The following is an 18044-nucleotide window of genomic DNA, read 5'->3' on the forward strand; positions in this document are numbered from 1 at the left end:
ATGTACACACACATAATGTCTTCAAAATCTCAAGACGGTATGAAATGGAAAAGTTATGAAATGTGTTAACATTACCCGACATCTGGACAGCAGTTTCCCCAGCTGGGCACTATAGCATTTAAAAGGGAGCCCAGCTGGGGCTCATCCCAAAAAAACACTCATCCCAAAAAATCAGATGCTCCAAATTAATAACCCATACTAATTTCTGCCACCTATGCATCGCTAGCAGAGGTTGTTCATCATAAACACCATCTCCACTGCTGCACTGCATTATTTAAGTAGTCAAAAGGCAAATTAAATTTCCACTGAGAGATGCGGCCCAGCTGTTATCATACCTTGTAGCCGAACGGGCAAGTACATCGATAAAAATCCAGTGGGTCATTGCTGCAAGTCCCATTATTTTTGCATGGATTGGATAGGCAAGGGTTACACTTGGATACAATACTGATATCAGCAACTCCTAAAAAGAAACAAAAGCACAACTGAAAAATGTGTGTGTACAGTTTATGTAAGGAACATTGATTTTTATTGACATAATTTTTTACAGTAAGGAAGACAAGGCAAAGGACAGTAGAGAAGGGCCTGTTCTTACGGATCAGCTGGATCTTTAACACAAACCTCTTTAACAATAGTGGGTGGTCTAGTCTGTAGGGTAGAAAAATGGACCACCAGATAAGGGAGGGAACTCCTTAGGTGTGCTGATAATTATTAGTTTAAACACTATTAAAAGGTAGTGGTGGTGAAACCAAAAATTGAAAGACCAAAACTTGTATGTGTTTTGACCTCTTTGCTGCTACTATGGAACTCTCCTAGCATGATAGCAATGCAGAGGTACAAGCTTTCAGTGGGCTGATGTCTATTACACTGATAGGAAGTATTTGGTTTGCTACTTGCTTCCCTTCAGCCCAGAGCTTATAGTTTAGGGAAATTAGACTTGGAAGCTGCCGTAACAGAAACTTATCTCCTGATCTGAAATCTAAGATCCTTTAAGGTGTTTAGAGTTCTGCCCATTTAGCTCAATGTGGGTTACCACAACTGCAATCAAATATATTGCTTATTTAGAGATCTGAGCCACCACTCTCAAAATGGAATACAGATTACTGTATGCCTTTCTCTGCAGCATAGAAATAGAGTAAGAGACCTTCTATGGTTCTTACAGCTTAGCAATAGTATGGCATGAGTGGCAGCAAAGTAAGATGGGCAGAAAAGCTATAACGGTGTATAGCATATCTTGTTATTAAGCCTGACATTTATTTTTCAATTTTTCAATTTTGAAGCAAAATAGTTGAATGTCATGTTTTCTATTTACAGGTGGTAAGTGGTTCCCTTTCAACTTGAAACCTTTTTGTTTCTTTAACTCCCCATGGTAGTTGAAAAAGTCTACAAATGTAAACAGTAATTAAAAGCATAAAAATACATTAAAACAAACACAAACAGACCTCACACATTTTTCCACATATAGAAGGAAGCCTCATAGTTTATTACACAGAGAACTGTGCAATTATGAAAATACATGTGACACTTTTATCTTAGCAAACTGTTTGAAAGGCAGGAAACTTCTTCACTGGATGCCACTACAATCTATTGTGTCTATCTGCAAAAGTGATGGCTATGGAGGCAGCCTATAGCTATGCATGTTTGCCAATATGGAAACAAGAGGATTTCAAAGACTGAGGGGTTCAGGAGCTTTACATTAATGAGTAACGAAAATGCCGGTAATATCTTTGCCAAACAATAATGAGTGATAATTTATTTTGCATTAAAATGTTTAATCAGTAAAATTTAGAAAGCAAAAACTTTGTGAAACCCTTCGCATGAGAGATGAAAATGTTTAACCAAAGCCAAATGTTTGCAGTCAAATTCTTCATGTTAAAACATGGTGAAGCAGTTTTATCTAGAAGGGATTTTTTTGCCATTTTCCTTGGGCATTTAAACTAAAGACAATACAGGTAACTCGCACTTATATGTAATTAACTTAGTGACTGCAGCTTTGTGTGGTGTGGGGAAAAGAAATAAATAGATGAAGAGCAGATGAAACCCACTCTCAATTTATTTATTCTTTCCAGCCATACTACACAGACTTTCAGAAAGTGGTGTGAGGGGTCATCAGCATCCTAGAGCCTTCATCCTACTTTCCCAAAGCCGGGTAAGGCAGCTTCCTATGATGTAGTAAGAAGCCCGGTATATAACAGAGCACACTGCACACTAAGGACTTATACCTACCTTTGCATTGAAAGTGGTGGGTTGGTGTTGTAAGCAACAGCCTGTCTGTCATGTCATCTGGACTGCTGCATCGTGCGATTCCTGGCTCTTTGTAGCCTGCCTTCACCCATTCAGAAAGCCAGCGCAGGTTGCAGTCACAATGCAAAGGGTTGGTACCAAGTGCCCTAAGGTGGGTTAAAATACAGGCGCATATATAACCAATAGTTGTTCAGAGAATCCCTAAAACTATTTTAAACCTGGTGTGCTCTGGTCCATGGGGTCACGAAGAGTCGGACACGACTAAACGACTAAACAACAACAACAAAATTATTTGTCTAATTTTATCAAAATATTTAAACAATAAAACATTTTATGGACATGTGATTAAAAGAACACTTTCTGATGGTCAGCCATTAATCTGTGTCCTTGATGCTACCTCTTGATATGTTATTTGGCCAGTTTCAGCATCAAAGCATCAATTCTCTTTCTTCCACCGTTCCTCATGTATACTACTGCTCCACAGCTTCAACACAAATTCCCATCTTTCTGCTGTGGAGGAGACTGAATAACTAATAATATCCTAAATGTAGCAGGCATCATCCTTGAGAATTAACAGCTCACACTTGGAGATCAGAACCTAGCCTGCCTTAAAGGCAGCCTTGACCACATTCAGTTTGATAGAAAGAAGCCCACCATACTCAGAGTCACTGCTAATTTGAATGCAGATGAAGCAGAACCATGTCCATCCACAGCAAGTGGAGGAATCATAAAACCTCCCTCCCTAACTCTGGATTAGGAACCCATTATGGTTTGGGAAAAGTAAGACCTTGGTGGGAAAGAGAGGTGGCAATTAACTCTTTCACTGCATGGTCCAATCATGAGTATCTCTCAGAGGATCTGAAGATACTGACTAAGTCCCAGAAGCACACGACCGTAGGGGGAGAAAACATGTTCATTCTTCACAAGCTCTCTCTATTTTGTTTCTCACTGCTCCTCATCATCCCACTACCTGGTCAGTCAACTCATCCTGTAAAGCACAATGGCTTTCATCTCTCTGTAGGGGACATATTAAAGGTAAAGGTACCCCTGCCCGTACGGGCCAGTCTTGACAGACTCTGGGGTTGTGCGCCCATCTCACTTAAGAGGCCAGGGGCCAGCGCTGTCCGGAGACACTTCCGGGTCACGTGACCAGCGTGACATCGCTGCTCTGGCCAGAGCCAGAGCCAGAGCCAGAGCCGCACACGGAAACGCCGTTTACCTTCCCGATATTGGCCTTAACCAATACTTTACAATACTCTTCTATGCCTTCTACCAAAAACTTCATTGTAAGACCACTTAAGATTTTACTTTATTGAAACTCTGAATTGATCAGACTCAGAAACTCTGAATAAACTCTTGCAGTTCAAGTGGAATGTTTTGGGAGAACGATCTAAAGGTTAAGGGGTATGATCCCAGTGGCATTATGCTGGTTCTAACAAAGTTTTTACTCCACAGGAGTGCTTAGCTATAGTTCCTGCAGAGGAAAAACATTATGATGGGTTCATCCCCTAGAGAGAAAGTTAAGAAATTATTTACACATACAAAAGTGATCAAAAATTAAGTCTACATGGATACTTTTTCCATTGGAGATAACAAAAATAATTTCTTAAAATGGAGTTCATGCTCAAAAAATGTTTTTTGGGGGAAAGCGGATGGAATACTGACAGATGAAATTCCACTAATGTTGTTAATGTAATTCCAGAGACATGACTGATTAAACAATTCTGCCCTAGACAAATTCATGCTGAGAGTTCATGAGTTGAACTACCGGCAGGGGTTCATCCATCAACATTAAGTAAATGGAACAGCAATCTTTCCTGAAAGGGGACAAATGTACCCCATTTATAAATTCTCACATAAGAAAAAAAATTTGGCATACTATATATGAGCTGTTGAACAAGCATGTATCTGGAGTTCCACAAACATACACTTATGAATTGCCCAAATGCTCAGGAAGATCTTGAGGTGGAGAATGAAATCAAAGAGACATCTAAAGGAAGAAGAGCTGTAGTAAGGGGTGGCTTAAGATACTGTAAATGTGTGTTCCAGTCAAGAAAAAGAGGTAAAATTTCTAAATGACTCCCCCAGAACAATACCTTTAAAGTCCTAAATGGCTTCGGCTCTGTATAGCCAAATGAGCATCTCCTCCCACAGACACTGAAGTCCAGACCCTGAGGTTCAGCTCTGAGGCCTTTTGGCAGTTCCGTCATTGTAACAAGTGAAGTTACAGAGAACCAGGCAGAGGGCCTTCTTGGTAGTGGTGCCTGCCCTTTGGAAAGCTCTCATCAGATGTCAATTATATGAGTTTCTGTAGACATCTGAAGGCAGCACTGTATAGCAAAGCTTTTAATGTATGATGTTTTGCTGTGTTCAGTTGGCTTTTACTGACCAGGGAATAGGTAGGATGAGGGTAGTTAGAATGACAATAAAATGTTTTATTATTTAATATATTGTGAGCTGCCCAAAGCATTTTGGATGAGGTAGGTTTCAAATCAAGCCAAACAATAATAAAAATTTGCAATGTACATGCTTTACATTTGGCTGCCTACAATTATGATCTGGTAGATTCAAATGCTTCTAATCATTTCAAAAGGCAAGTGCAGTTTTCCAAGTTGGACAATTCAGCATGAGGCCATAATATTTACAGTTAAAATACATTATAACAAACCCAAACATATTTATGACAGGAGCCTATGTGTGGTAATATATACTCCTACTAATAAAACATGGTTCTGCTAAACTAAAATAATGAAATGACCTTGAATATATTATTCCAAAATAAGGCTTTCAAGCTTTACACTCATTATTTGCAGTAGAGGTTGGATGAAGGAGCTAATTAAGAGCTGATATTACAGAAACCTCCTAAATACTACATTAAAAAGTCTATTCCAAAGACCAAAAACCCTATGATCATGGTAGTGATTCCGACGATCTAATTTACTTGAGCCAGAAATTTTAGAACAATGTAAATTTGCCTACGCTATCAGTTTAGACAAATTCATCCCTTTCATATTCTGCTGACATTTTGGCATTAAAATCTTGCATTAAAAATGTGCACAGTATTTTAAAGTATTAAAAACTTGGTGAAAATGTCGTTTAGCCTCAGCCACTGCTTCATGTTTCAAATGTAGCTAGTTTTCAGATTTGCTCTGAAGGCGAAATTTGCTCAGTGCTGGTAAGAATAAATGCAACTGCAATGTGACATAGCTGTGCAAATCCTACTTAGCAAAATGATTTGTACAGTGTCACTATTCTATTGAGGGTAACAGTACTTACAGATGGGAAAGGGACACAAGATCATTAAAAGACCCTTCAGGAACGCTGGAAATATCATTGCCATGAAGAGTCCTAAGAGAGAAGGGAATAATACAATGTTAGAATGCAGCTCGACCAAATATTATGTTAAGAAGTGCAGGTGTTTTTAACCACTTTTCGAGGCATATTCAATACATAACTTAGGAAATAACATATTTTGCTGCCTTCACAAATTAAAGATAAGGTGGTTTGAGGAAGATGCTTTTTTATTTAAACCAAGGGAAAAATCACTCATAGATTGTAGACTCTTTCATCAAGCCTTGCATAAGAGGGCAAAGGGATACAATTTCATATAACAGTGAATACTAAAGGAGGAGTTATGGAGCAAACTATAAACACGTACTTTCAGAAAGGAAGTTAAGGTCTGTGGTGACATCCACCCATTCCATAATATAAAAATATCTGAGATTTTGTCCAACTGGGGAATTATTTCAAGACCTTTGTATCATCAGGAAAACTTACCATTTCTAATTTCTAATCAACAAATCTGTTGCAGATACAATATGGACAATTGGATTGTAAAACCAATTGTCAATATTATATCAAACCAAGATACAGGATATCACAGACTGTCTCTCTGCACCTTCCATTCTGCAGCACAAATTTCAACTGTTAGGTGCAACAGCAATTAATCATTATGCCAGCATTTGCATCTACCAAACTTAGAGTTAACTGGGATAACCACTTAACTAAAACTGTCTTGAAACATGGTTAAGTGTGAACACATTAGCTTTAACAACATGATCCTGTGACATGATCTCTGTGCTGATTCACAGAATTTACATACATTTGTGTGTTTTTTGGCTTTCTCTTGCGGACTGTTTTAAGCAGATATTAGTTTAACATTTTGGACTTTATTCTTAACAAGAAGACCAAGAGATAAATATATTATCCTGTGATTCTGTGTTTCTGTTTTTAACTGTGGGCCATTCTGTCAGGAGTAAAGAGCTGTAGCAAATGTAGTCCATTATTAATACCATTTTAACACAATCAATATTATAATTATTGGTACACTCTAGCTCAATAATGTTTGAAACAGGCACTGTACTGTGAGAGTGTTCCAAACAGTTCAAACAAATACAACAATCACTGCATTGCATTATACGTGGGGCTGTCTCTGAAGATGGTTTGGAAACTTCAGCTAGTGCAAAATTCAACAGCCAAGTTGCTCTCTTGGGTAAGACGGTTTAAGCATATAAAACCAGTCCTGGCCTGATCGCACTGGCTGCCAATTAGTTTCTGGGCCCAATTCAAATAGCTGGTTTTGATCCCATAAAGCTTAAATGGCTCGGGCTTAGTTGAATCTATTCCAGCTTGATCACACAGCGCTAAATCCACATTAAATGCGGATGTGTCCAAAGTGTACACACAATAAGGAGATACATTGTTATGATTGTACCTGCATAACAAGTCTTATCTAACATCTCTTTGTACACTCACACTATTAAGGTTTTTTTTTTAGAAACTTAAGCATACTCCTAAAAAACTAACATATGAAGATGTGTTAAGAGGAACCCAGCCTCTGAGCTACAGGACAAGGCTCCCACTGCAATACCTATAACTAAATTTAGAATTAGGCATGTATTTTGATTGATAAGATAGTTTCCCTTTTTAATATTGATAGAGCAAATTTCTGGCAAACAAAACAATTAGGAAAGGAGTGGCTCATGCATGAAAGGGACTCTTTACCTGCACATCAAACCCAGACAGACAATGAGCTATGTATCCTTTCTAGAAAGAAACCTGGAAATGCTTTTGCTGATTATTTCTCACTGAGGTTCTCTTGGGAATCCTTATAATAAATAAATGACACTAACAGATTGCACACTGTCGCTCAGAGGCACTTCCCCACCCCCAGGAGAATTGATTTTTAATAACAATGTAGATGACATGTGGCGAGGGTTGTTGCTGACACCAGAGTTTTGTAGACTATAATAAATCAAATCAATCTGGAGGCTTCCAAATGCACAGAACTCAGAAAGACAGACACTCATTCATGCGTCATTTCACTTTTGCACAGATGTGGAAGAGCTCCCACCCTTTTTCTCACTCCTATTTCTCTTAGAGCAAAAGCCTCTTCCCACTCCTGTTTCTCTTAGAGCAAATGCCTGTTCCAGGATATGATGAAGCAAGTCTCCTAAGCAAGCCAGTATCTGCATTTATAAAACTGGGCCTGAGTTTGTACCAGTTTTCTGCCATGTCCTGAAAAAATATAGATAATTTTGATTTGCTCATAACTTAACATTTGCACAATTGCATATAAAAAAGGTTATCATATGCTACTATATCCTAGAATTGAGAACCTTGATATACAAATAATATACTAGTCAAGACTTCATAGCATTTCTCAAATGATGAGAAAAAGAGTCACCAGCTAATGTACAGAAATTCACTGTGTGTGAAGTTTGCCCTCAGCAAAACAGACCAACATATTGCCTCATCAGCAGGCAGATTACTGGTTTCATCCTGCTGTACACAATCTTCAACTGACCTGCAACTCACCCTTGTCTCCTTTCACATGTCCCCAACAATGCCTATGAATATCTCAGAGTGGCACATTGCCTGGTGTGCCAGAAAGAAGGAGAAAGGAAGCTTTTAGAAACATGTAGGAAGTGCATCTCATGTGCTTCTGGAAGTTTATGCTCCATTTATTACTTGGCAGTGATGAAGCTCCTTGCAGAAAATAAGAGCAGCTAGCTACTGCAAATATGAATTATCTATTTCCTATAGTCCCTTCTCTATTCCTAGAACAGGTACATACAGAACTGTACTGGAGCCAGCCAAGAAGAGAAAGAGAAACTTATAGGTTCAAAATCCTTGCACCTGATCCTAGACTGGTCTTCTGGCAATGCTAGATATCAGCCTCTGCCATACTGCATAAGAACATGTATATTTTAATACAGGGGTTGGGGACCTGTGGCCATTCAGATGTTGCCAGACCTCAGCTCTCATTATCCCTGAGCATTGGGTCAGTCTGCATTTCAAGCATCTTCAAAATTAATAATAATCTTAAAGCTCAAAAGGATCTCGCTCTCTACACAAAAGTCCAACATCCCCCTTGAACAGTGGTTACAGGCTATTTTACATCTCAGTGCAAGTAAATTGGAACTAATTGTCTGGAAAGGAGCGTGATGTGGTGACTCAAGTGAAAGCCATCTGCTTGTTAAAAATCTTGCTGTTACCTGCAGCCTCTTAAACTATAACCCAGCCACAGTGAACAAGCAATACTTACAACACCCTGAGAGACTTAAGCCCATTGAACGCATGGACTGGGATACACTTCAGCTTGTTGTAGCTCAGGATCCTAGAATAATAAAAGAACACAGGTTGCATTACTTCGTCATTGATTCACTGAAGCAAAAGCAGAACAGAAATCAGAATTCATTAACTTAGAAACATTAAATGCTTAGTTAATGCAACTGATCTCACACTGAACAGCAATTACAGTGTATGCCAGAACTACTAAGTACTTACAGTGTTGATAGCTGTGTCATATTACTGAAGGTGTAATTGGCCAGCATGCTGATGCTGTTGTTGCTTAAGTCACTGAAGAAAAATACACAAAATAAAGGTCATTGATGCAATGAAAATAAGTCTTTTCTTAAAGTTAGGTCAAAGTTCGAGTTGTTTCAAAGCAAATAAATCAACAAGGACCAATTATCTAAGAATGTAATGCTGTAAGAAAACCAAACCAAATACTGTAAAAAGTAGAAAATTTTATTATTGAAATTTCAAACAAAGTTACGCTGGCAACTCCTCCATGTGCCTGGTGCAGAGATTGCCAACCTTTTTTGACCAGTGAGAATGCTTTGAATTTAGAGCAAGTTGTATTGAGGTTGTAATGGGCAGTGTGGCATAACACAAAATTAGAGACCCCTGATAAATTTTTGTTTATCTTGGGAAGTCAGCCTACCCAGGGGTAGTTCTACTGGTCTCGAGTGTGGAGATCATACAATATTGATTTTATATGCACTTACCAATACTTCTGCTGCCTAATAGCAACAGGGAGCATTCCTTAGTACCAGGAAAAATATACAAGGTGGCCACATAAGTTTCTAAGATGACTAGTGAAATATACTTGGAGTCGAGAGTGGATTTCATGCTCTTTATTCAGCTCATAGTGGTGAGGAGGAATGGAAGTTCCCCCAGAATGTCTACATTATTTACACAATGGGCCCCACATGATTGGCTAATTCTGGGATTCTCCTGTAGGCCAATCAGGTTGCGGATTCACTTCCACCTGGAACTGGATTGGGTGGCTCCTGTGGACCAATCAGACTGCTGCATTCTGGATCCTATTGTTCTAGGACCAATCAGACTTCTGCATTCTGGATGCTATTGTTCTAGGACCAATCAGACTGCTGCATTTTGGATCCTATTCAACTCAGTACATAACACCTAGAGACTGACTTTATTTTTAAATGGAAGTCCAGAGCGACTGCCCAGGGGCACCAGTGAAAGCCATCATGGATGCCATGCTGCTCACATGTATTTCTGCTGTGAACCGCCCCGAGATCTTCAGATCAAGGGTGGTATAGAAATTTAAAAAATAATGTTTGGCAACTCCTGGTACCATAAGTCGTTATGGTAATATATTGCTGTACAGCAACACATAAGATGCCCCAACATGATAGAAAGGAACAGTGCTTTTTTATGGCACTACTCAATGGTAGGTAGCACCAGCACCATTTTTCCCTAGGCAAAAAGCACTGGAAAGGAAGGGCCGGTTCCAAATTCTGAGATACTTACATTAGTGTCAAGTGTCTGAACAGGGTGAGTTCCTTTGGCACAGCAGGTAAATGGTTTCCTTCCAGATATCTGAAAGCAATATATATTGAAAATAGTTATAGGCTACATCTGCGAATGTCCAACCAGAAACCATCATAATTGTGAGTTTATGTTAAATACTTTAAGCAGGTTTAATTGTAAATGATGGTGGTGAATTCCCAACTACACCAAAATATGTTTCCAGCCAGTTCAATAGGGTCAGGATGTGTATACTGATACAAATATGCATCCAGTTGCATGATTTCAACCACTGCTTATCCAAAAGCCTATTTCTGCATAGTGATAGCCATCATCGAATTAGATGTCTATGTCAGTGTATGTGAAAGCAAAGCCAAAATTCTATTGTTATATTACAGTGATTGGGGCGGGGGGCTTGTATCTATATAAGGCCATTTGGGTTCTTTTAAAACTTCTTTTTCCAGCGTCTTTCTGGAACATGTCAAGTTAAAACAGTTTTGTACTACCTCTGCCAAACACACATTATTTGTTTTGACAGCATCAATTGGCAGTTTGTGTCCTATGGACCCCTTCAAAATCCTGTCTGGTAATAAAGATATAATGTGACATCAAAATTAGTCTAGTTTAACATAAAAATTAGGTTTTTTTAAAGCAATGTAAAAATAAAAGCTTATTGGGATGCACCAGACTCCACAACGTTAATTTTATTTTTTAGAACAAAAAAGCACACATAGACAGCAGTGCCAGTATATGTTTTGTTAGGGGGAACAAACTTGTAACATGTAATTTGGGGAAAGATACAACCCAATAATTAGGCAATTCTTAGTGGGCTACCAGGAAGCCCAGGAGAAAAGGAGAAATCTAAACTGCCTAGGTTCAAAGCTGAGAGTATAGTAAGTAATAGAAGTACAGTGGTACCTCCGTTTGTGTACAGGATCCATTTTGGAGCTCCGGTCAGATCCCAAGGTGTGTTTATCCAGAGGTGCCACTTCTGCGCATGCGTGTGGCGCGTAGAGCGCTTCTGCACATGCGAGCACGGCAAAACCCGGGAAAATACTTCCGGGTTAGCCGCGTACGTATCCCGAAGGGTACATAACCGGAGGTGAACGTAAGTAGAGGTACCACTGTAGTTCCTTGTAACCCAATCCTCTAATGCAGTAGCCTCAAATCTTTGCTATCACGGACCACCTGAAATTTGCTGAGGCTCTTGGAAGACCAAATTTTCTGTCTAGTGTGGCAATTGTGATTCCATAGAATTTAAATCGTAATACAATAAAATGCAATATAAGAAATAAAAGAAGCAATAAATACCATACATATTTTAAAATCAGCACTAACTTCCCATGCAATGGAAAGCCACAGACACTGAATGAAGCTTGTGGATGACTGGTGGTCAATGGATCAGAGTTTGGGAATCTCTATTCAGTGGCAGTGGTGGAGTTAGTTCAACAGAAACCCCACCAGTTTATATGTGTTAAAAGTCACAGTTTGCTAGGCTTTTTTGCCCTAGTTTAGTTTGTAAAAGGATTTGAAAGTAAAGTAAAAGAGTGTATCTCTAAAAGAAAGGAGTAATACTGGAGTAAGTAAATACTGGAGTAAGTAAATATTAGATGTATTGATGGAGTGGCTTGCATGAATATCCCTTTTCTTCTATTGTAAATCAGTGAGCTTACAGGAAAATACTACTGTTTGCTTTTTTTAAAGAAAATTAGTGACTACAAAAATAATCTTTTCCAAAAACCTGAAATAAACTCATTTACCTCTTCTAGAGAGCACATTAACAAAGAAGGGGGAGGATCGCTTATGTCCTTGCTATAAGGTTGTGCTTAATTAAAGCTACTAAAAAGAACTCCAAATGCAAATTGACCTCATTAGAATTATTTCTGCCCTCTGACTGCAAACTGCTCATGCAGGCAATATTTCAATAACACATCAGAAGCTGACTCAGTCTAGCTGTGTTAATCCATACAACCATTTACTTTAACTGCTTAATAAAAATGTAAAATGAATACACAATGACTGATAATAACTGAGGCAGCAATATTTAAAATTTAAATGCAAAGTCAGATATTATTAAATCTGTATTTAAATTTTACAAAATAAATTATTGTAAATGGGTGCCTCGAAAACATAAGTAGGAACAGGCAATTACATTTTTCATGTGATTATACACATGATCTGGCAGTGCCAAATTTTTGCCCTCCAACACATTTAAGGTAATTGTATGTTTTTGAAGGGTGTAAGAATGATGCCCCAAGCCTTTTCACTTTGCTCTTTTCAAGCTTGTTCATAGCTGATCTACTGCAACTTCAGCAGCACTTTAAAATTTTAATAGGGTTTCTTTTCCCTTCATGACCACAGCAAATTAGGACCATTCAATGAGTAATAATGTCTCAGAGCCAATCAGATACGGCTATGCGTTGGCATCACTGAGGGCACTGCCTTACTCTGAAGCTATGATATAGCTCTTAGTTATGCCAGAATGCACACTGGAAAGTGCATTAAATCATGCTTCCCATTGAGAGCAGTATAATGCAGATCTGCAGTCAGGTGTGCATTCCAACAGTTCCTAATTTGCCACATGGCACTGGGAAGGTTTCATTGCCAAAGTGCAGCACAGAAAAACAGGGAGCACTGGTTTAGTTGCCAAGGCAAAGGGGACTTGTCCTCTTTACCAGCTGAAAATGTCCTACTGAGTGCCCTTAAAAAGTAATTGCAAATTAGAGAGGTGGTTTTTTGAGAAGAACAAAAATGTTCGTGAAACTCTCCCCTGACCCAGTTCAGCTCACCTTTAGATTATACAGTATATTGCCTAAATAACAATTTGTCTTGCTTACTGTGACATGCAAACTGAGCCACTGAAATTTACACACATTTGGGTAAAAGTTGCAGTTTCATCAATCTAAATTAATTTGTTATTTTTGAAATAATTGCATACAGCAAGTGTACAGCAACCTCAGGAGAAACAAGGATTCCAGTGCCAATTTTCATCATAGTTGGTTATTGTGAAGCCAATTTTCTGAAACCTGTGAGAATTTCATTACTCTATCCATTGCTTGATAAAGCTGACCATTTGATATTGCTGTTCGGGATTTGAAATGCAGCTTACATATTTTAATGCAGTGACAATTAGAATAGATCAGGGGCAGGCAACCTATGGCCTGGGAGCCGGATGTGGCCCAATTGCCTTCTCAATCTGGCCCGCGGATGGTCCGGGAATCAGCGTGTTATGTAAAAAAATTCTACTCATGTAAAGAGTAGAATGTGTCCTTTTATTTAAAATGCATCTCTGGGTTATTTGTGGGGCATAGGAATTCGTTCATCCCCCCCCCCAAATATAGTCCGGCCCCCACAAGGTCTGAGGGACCGGCCCACAGCTGAAAAAGGTTGCTCACCCCTGAAACAGATAATCATTTGAGAGAATAATGAAAACACTATAATGAAAAAGTTTTTCAACCACAGTGTGATGTGTGAGGTGCAGTTTTATTTTAATGGAAACCAATGCAGGGCCATGCAATATTTCTGTTGAATTGTTTGGTTGCCATTGATGTTAAAGAGGAAATTCTCTCAATTTCAAATTAACAGGTAGTATATAAATAGCAGCTATTATCCAGACAGTACAGGTCTCTAAATCTACAAAGTGATTTCTCTAGCATCCATTCAGCTTCACACTTATGACTTTCATCAGCAGTAATGACAGAATACTGCAGCATCAGTCAGCACTCAGTTTCTAGTAATGCTGTAAGCTCCTCGGTTTTATCTTCTGAATGTGCTAGACCTAACTATATGGATGCAAAAAGGATTCAAAAGAAATTCCTCTGGGAATTCAACTAGACCTAGAAGTATGCTCTAGGATACAGAATTTCAGCATGTGAATCTATAGGGGAAAATGTGATGTGTTTCTACATTGCCCTGGGTACACAAATTCATGGGGGGGGGGGGAGGCTGGCAGCTGATCCACAACATTCATTTAAAGCATATTCAGCATAAATTTGAAGCATATGGCTTCTCCCAAAGAATCATGGGAACTGCACTTTGCAACTGCTGTGAGAGGGTGAAACTACATCCCCCACTTTGGGGGGAAGTAATGTGCTTTAAATGTGCATTGCATGTGCTTTAAATGTATGGTGTAGATCTGCCCTCAGTTGACTACTGCTGGAGAAAGAGTACTATTTTAAGTATTACTTTAGCATTTTGCTATGGTGAAACTCTACCTGCTGCAGAATGAAATTTTCCATCTGTCTGTGTATCCATTTCAGTGTAACATTATTTAGGACCTGTTGCAGTAAAAGATTTCCTGTTGTATGGATATTCTGGAACTTTATATACAGCTCTAATTTACTAGGTCTTGTTAGATGTATGGCAGGCTTTTTATTAAAATGTAATGTATAAACATGCATGATTACATTTTAATAAAAAGCATTTCAGCTGAACATGTTTGTCACACAGCGGATGCGATTTTCTCTTGGCAAATGGAAGTTTATAAATGCAAGGCTCCACAGCATTCATTAATATGCTACTAAATAAATCCTCCCCTTTATTATTGGAACTATGTCAGAATGCCAGATCAAGCCAGTCAGAGAGAAAGACAGATGGGATGCCAGAGAAACTCTCTAAAACACTGCATCAGCTATCGGCAAAAGCATGCTATCCACACATCAATATTAGTTACAACTCAGAAGTTTAAGATGGAGGAGAAAGAGCTAGAATATTAGATACAGACCCTGTTTAAGAAAGCAGATGCACAAGTACCATTTGCAGAATGAAGCATGAAGCTCAGTCCTTTCTTATTTTGTGACAAATGCTGCTAGCAAAACCACTTCAGCATTGCTTTCATGAGACATATCATGGAAGTTACACCTCTCTCTCTCTCTCTCTCTCTCTCTCTCTCTCTCTCTCTCAAAAAAAAAAAAAAAAAAAAAAGACAATGGAATGTTGGTGCATTATTTTGGACAGAGATGGAAAGCATCCAAAGGCATATTGGGAGTTTGCACATCTTTCACTGGTCAACACATGTATTACCTTCTGACATCTTAAAACACAAGTATGACTCTATGCAGGAAGTGGGAATAAACTAACTAAATTTAAAAGTGACTTCCTGAGCACAATTTTCTAATATAGAAAATAAAAACATGAAAATGAAATTAGATTCACTGGTCTCTACGGCAGTAAAAGTGTGCAAACTCCCCCACCTCCCCACACAGTACTGATCCCTAGGACTCAAAAACCCGAATGACTTTTAAGGACTTCTAAGAGCATAAGGAGAGCTCTGCCAGTGGTCAACCAGGTGCTCATGACAAGCCTGCAAGCTGCAACCCCCAGTCCCATTCCTAGCAACTGGTGTTCAAAATAAAACTTGTTCCAGTGGTGGAGGCAGGGCACAGGTATCATGGCCTACAGCCGCTGATAGCCTTATCCTTCATCAATTTGTCTAATCCTCTTTTAAAGCCATCCAAGCTGGTGGCCATTTCTACATCTTGTGGGATTGAATTCCATAGTTTAACTATGCGCTATGTGAAGGAATATATAACTGCATTGTGATATTGACAGTTTCATTTCAGTCCCTGCCCCAGGAGCTGCTTCCTCTTTCCTGCCTAGGGCCACCAAAAAAGGCCACATGTTGGATTACTGGGTCCCAAACTACAGCTTCCCAACTTATATAATATGGGAAATTCAATAAAATTTCCCTTAGGTTTAACTGGAATAAGAATTAGTTGTTTTGACATTCCACTGGTAGCAATTGCACCAGGGCTGGATTTAGATGAAGAGCGGCTCTAGGCTACTCCACTTGTGAGGCCCTTCCCCATCCCCCACCCTCGTGGCTAGAAGAAAATGGAAGAGTGTTATAAACAAAATTGAGTGAAGCCAAGGATGATGACGTGTATTTAAAATTCGGGCAAAGGCTTGGCCAGGGCGGTTGTCCTCTTATATACCTGCTGGGATTGACAAGGCATCTGACCCTCACCTGAATCTCATAACTCTTCTGACAGGTGATTTGGTCTGCAGATACAGTGTGGAAATAAAGGATGAGATTGCCCACCAGATACCAGTGTTTTTGTTACAATCCCCTTCTCAATTAAGTAATCAATTTTAATTTAGAATTAAGATTCTCAAAACTTTCTTGTTGGTTAATTCGAGCAAGTAAACTACTGCTCTCACTTCATAACAAACAGTATTTCTACCTGCAACACACTTGAGCAAACTTGCTCCTCTTCCTTTCACAGATATTTTGTTGCCATTTGCAACTGTAGCTGCCTCTGATTAGTTATCATTTAACTCTTGGGGGAAATAATTAGCATCACACATCATAACTTGATATTGCTGGATAGTTTTGATGAACTGCATAAGTATTTTTAGTTTGCTTTCTGTTGTCACCCTGGAACTTTTCTTTATTAGTGCCACTTTGTTTTGTATGATTCCTTGCAAATGGAGGAAAACAATTTTTCTGCTTGTATATATTGATAATATAATTTTGGTTACTGAGAACAAACAAGATTGTACAAAAACAAGATTGAGTGCAAGCCTGGCCAGGACATAGGCATCCTGACTGTGACAAAGGTGACCTGTGTGCTTGCTTGCTTGCTTAACAGCTGTTGGGAACTTCAAGGTCCCTGTTCTCCCTTCTTATGGTCTTTGTACTAGACCTGAAGACTCCAATAGAGAGCATTCCATGTCAAGAAGGAGGGCAAGTGGATACCCTATCAAATGACAGGGCAAGAGTTACCCAGAGTAGAGCCTTTTCATTGGTGGTGCCCATTGTATACTTCACTCTTCCCAGACCTGTTCTCTTTTGGCCTATATTTTGGAGATTTATAATTTAGGAAGACTTTGGAAGAACTGGTTGAAAAGTCTTATCAGTCGCTGACGTATGAGCAGATTTTATTTCCTGCTTTTCTGGGCTTCTGGTGCACCAGGGTTTACACCAGCATAATAGAGTTGGCCAGGATGCCAGAAGGGATACAATTTAGCTTTCTCCATTATCTGCACAGCAGGGGGTGTTCAGTCAACAGTGCAAAGGCTGAGCTGAAGTGTTCCCCGCTGGTTACCTGCTTTCAGCAATCGGGGTTGCTGTTTGGTAGTACCCAATTGGTTAGCGGTCAGATTCTAGAGCTCCCTATTGGTGGCTCTTAGGTAATTCACAAAATACAGTCCATTCATAAAACACAGTGTTCATTCATAAAGCAGTAACATAAATCTCCACTGCTAAATATTGAGTGTATATTTCAGTGGTTGAATATACAGGTTTATGGCCATGCTGTAATGTAGTGCTTATGCCACTGTGAATAAAAGTTGGCTGGGCTCATTGTCTCAGGGTTTGGGGGGGGGTGAGAGGTGACAAAACTGATTTCCAATAAGTGGGCCTCCCTTCATTTCCATAACAAGTCATTGAGTCTGTACTCTGAATAGTGACACCAGTGACCTAGAAGGTGCAGAGCTTGGACTGACAAGCTCTGCACCTTCTCATCAGGGCTGCACAGTCTCATCAGGGCTGGCCTTAAGGCAATTGGAGCAATTGGGCCAAATTGGGCCCCACATGCTGCTCCTAAGGGGGCCCCTGCACCAGGGCAATCTATATGGATTTTATTTGTATCTATAAGATTTTGCAGACTTTGGCTGTGAACTGGGGCTCCACACAAAAAAACAACTAAAGTTGGGCCCCACTTCTTCAAATTGGGCCCCACTGGCTAGCCCTGAGTCTCATAGTTGCTGGGCCTGAGTTGCCCTGCCCTTGCATGAAGTCT

The 18044-nt window shown here is 39.4% G+C and overlaps 1 protein-coding gene across 2 annotated transcripts in view; it reads right to left on the bottom strand.

The window, feature by feature from the left end:
- The window catches only part of SLIT3 (slit guidance ligand 3), a 413892-nt gene that overhangs the window by 61916 nt on the left and 333932 nt on the right, over nt 1-18044 (bottom strand). For both annotated transcript variants that reach the window (XM_079964761.1, XM_079964760.1), the window contains exons 21-26: nt 10306-10374; nt 9031-9102; nt 8789-8860; nt 5518-5589; nt 2224-2387; nt 336-460 (exon numbers count right to left, since the gene is read on the bottom strand). In XM_079964761.1, coding sequence (XP_079820887.1) covers nt 336-460; nt 2224-2387; nt 5518-5589; nt 8789-8860; nt 9031-9102; nt 10306-10374 — 574 coding nt within the window. The remainder of the gene's footprint in view (nt 1-335; nt 461-2223; nt 2388-5517; nt 5590-8788; nt 8861-9030; nt 9103-10305; nt 10375-18044) is intronic.

Source organism: Podarcis cretensis (genome assembly GCF_951804945.1).
Source record: "Podarcis cretensis genome assembly, chromosome: 2".
Lineage (NCBI taxonomy): Eukaryota > Metazoa > Chordata > Lepidosauria > Squamata > Lacertidae > Podarcis > Podarcis cretensis.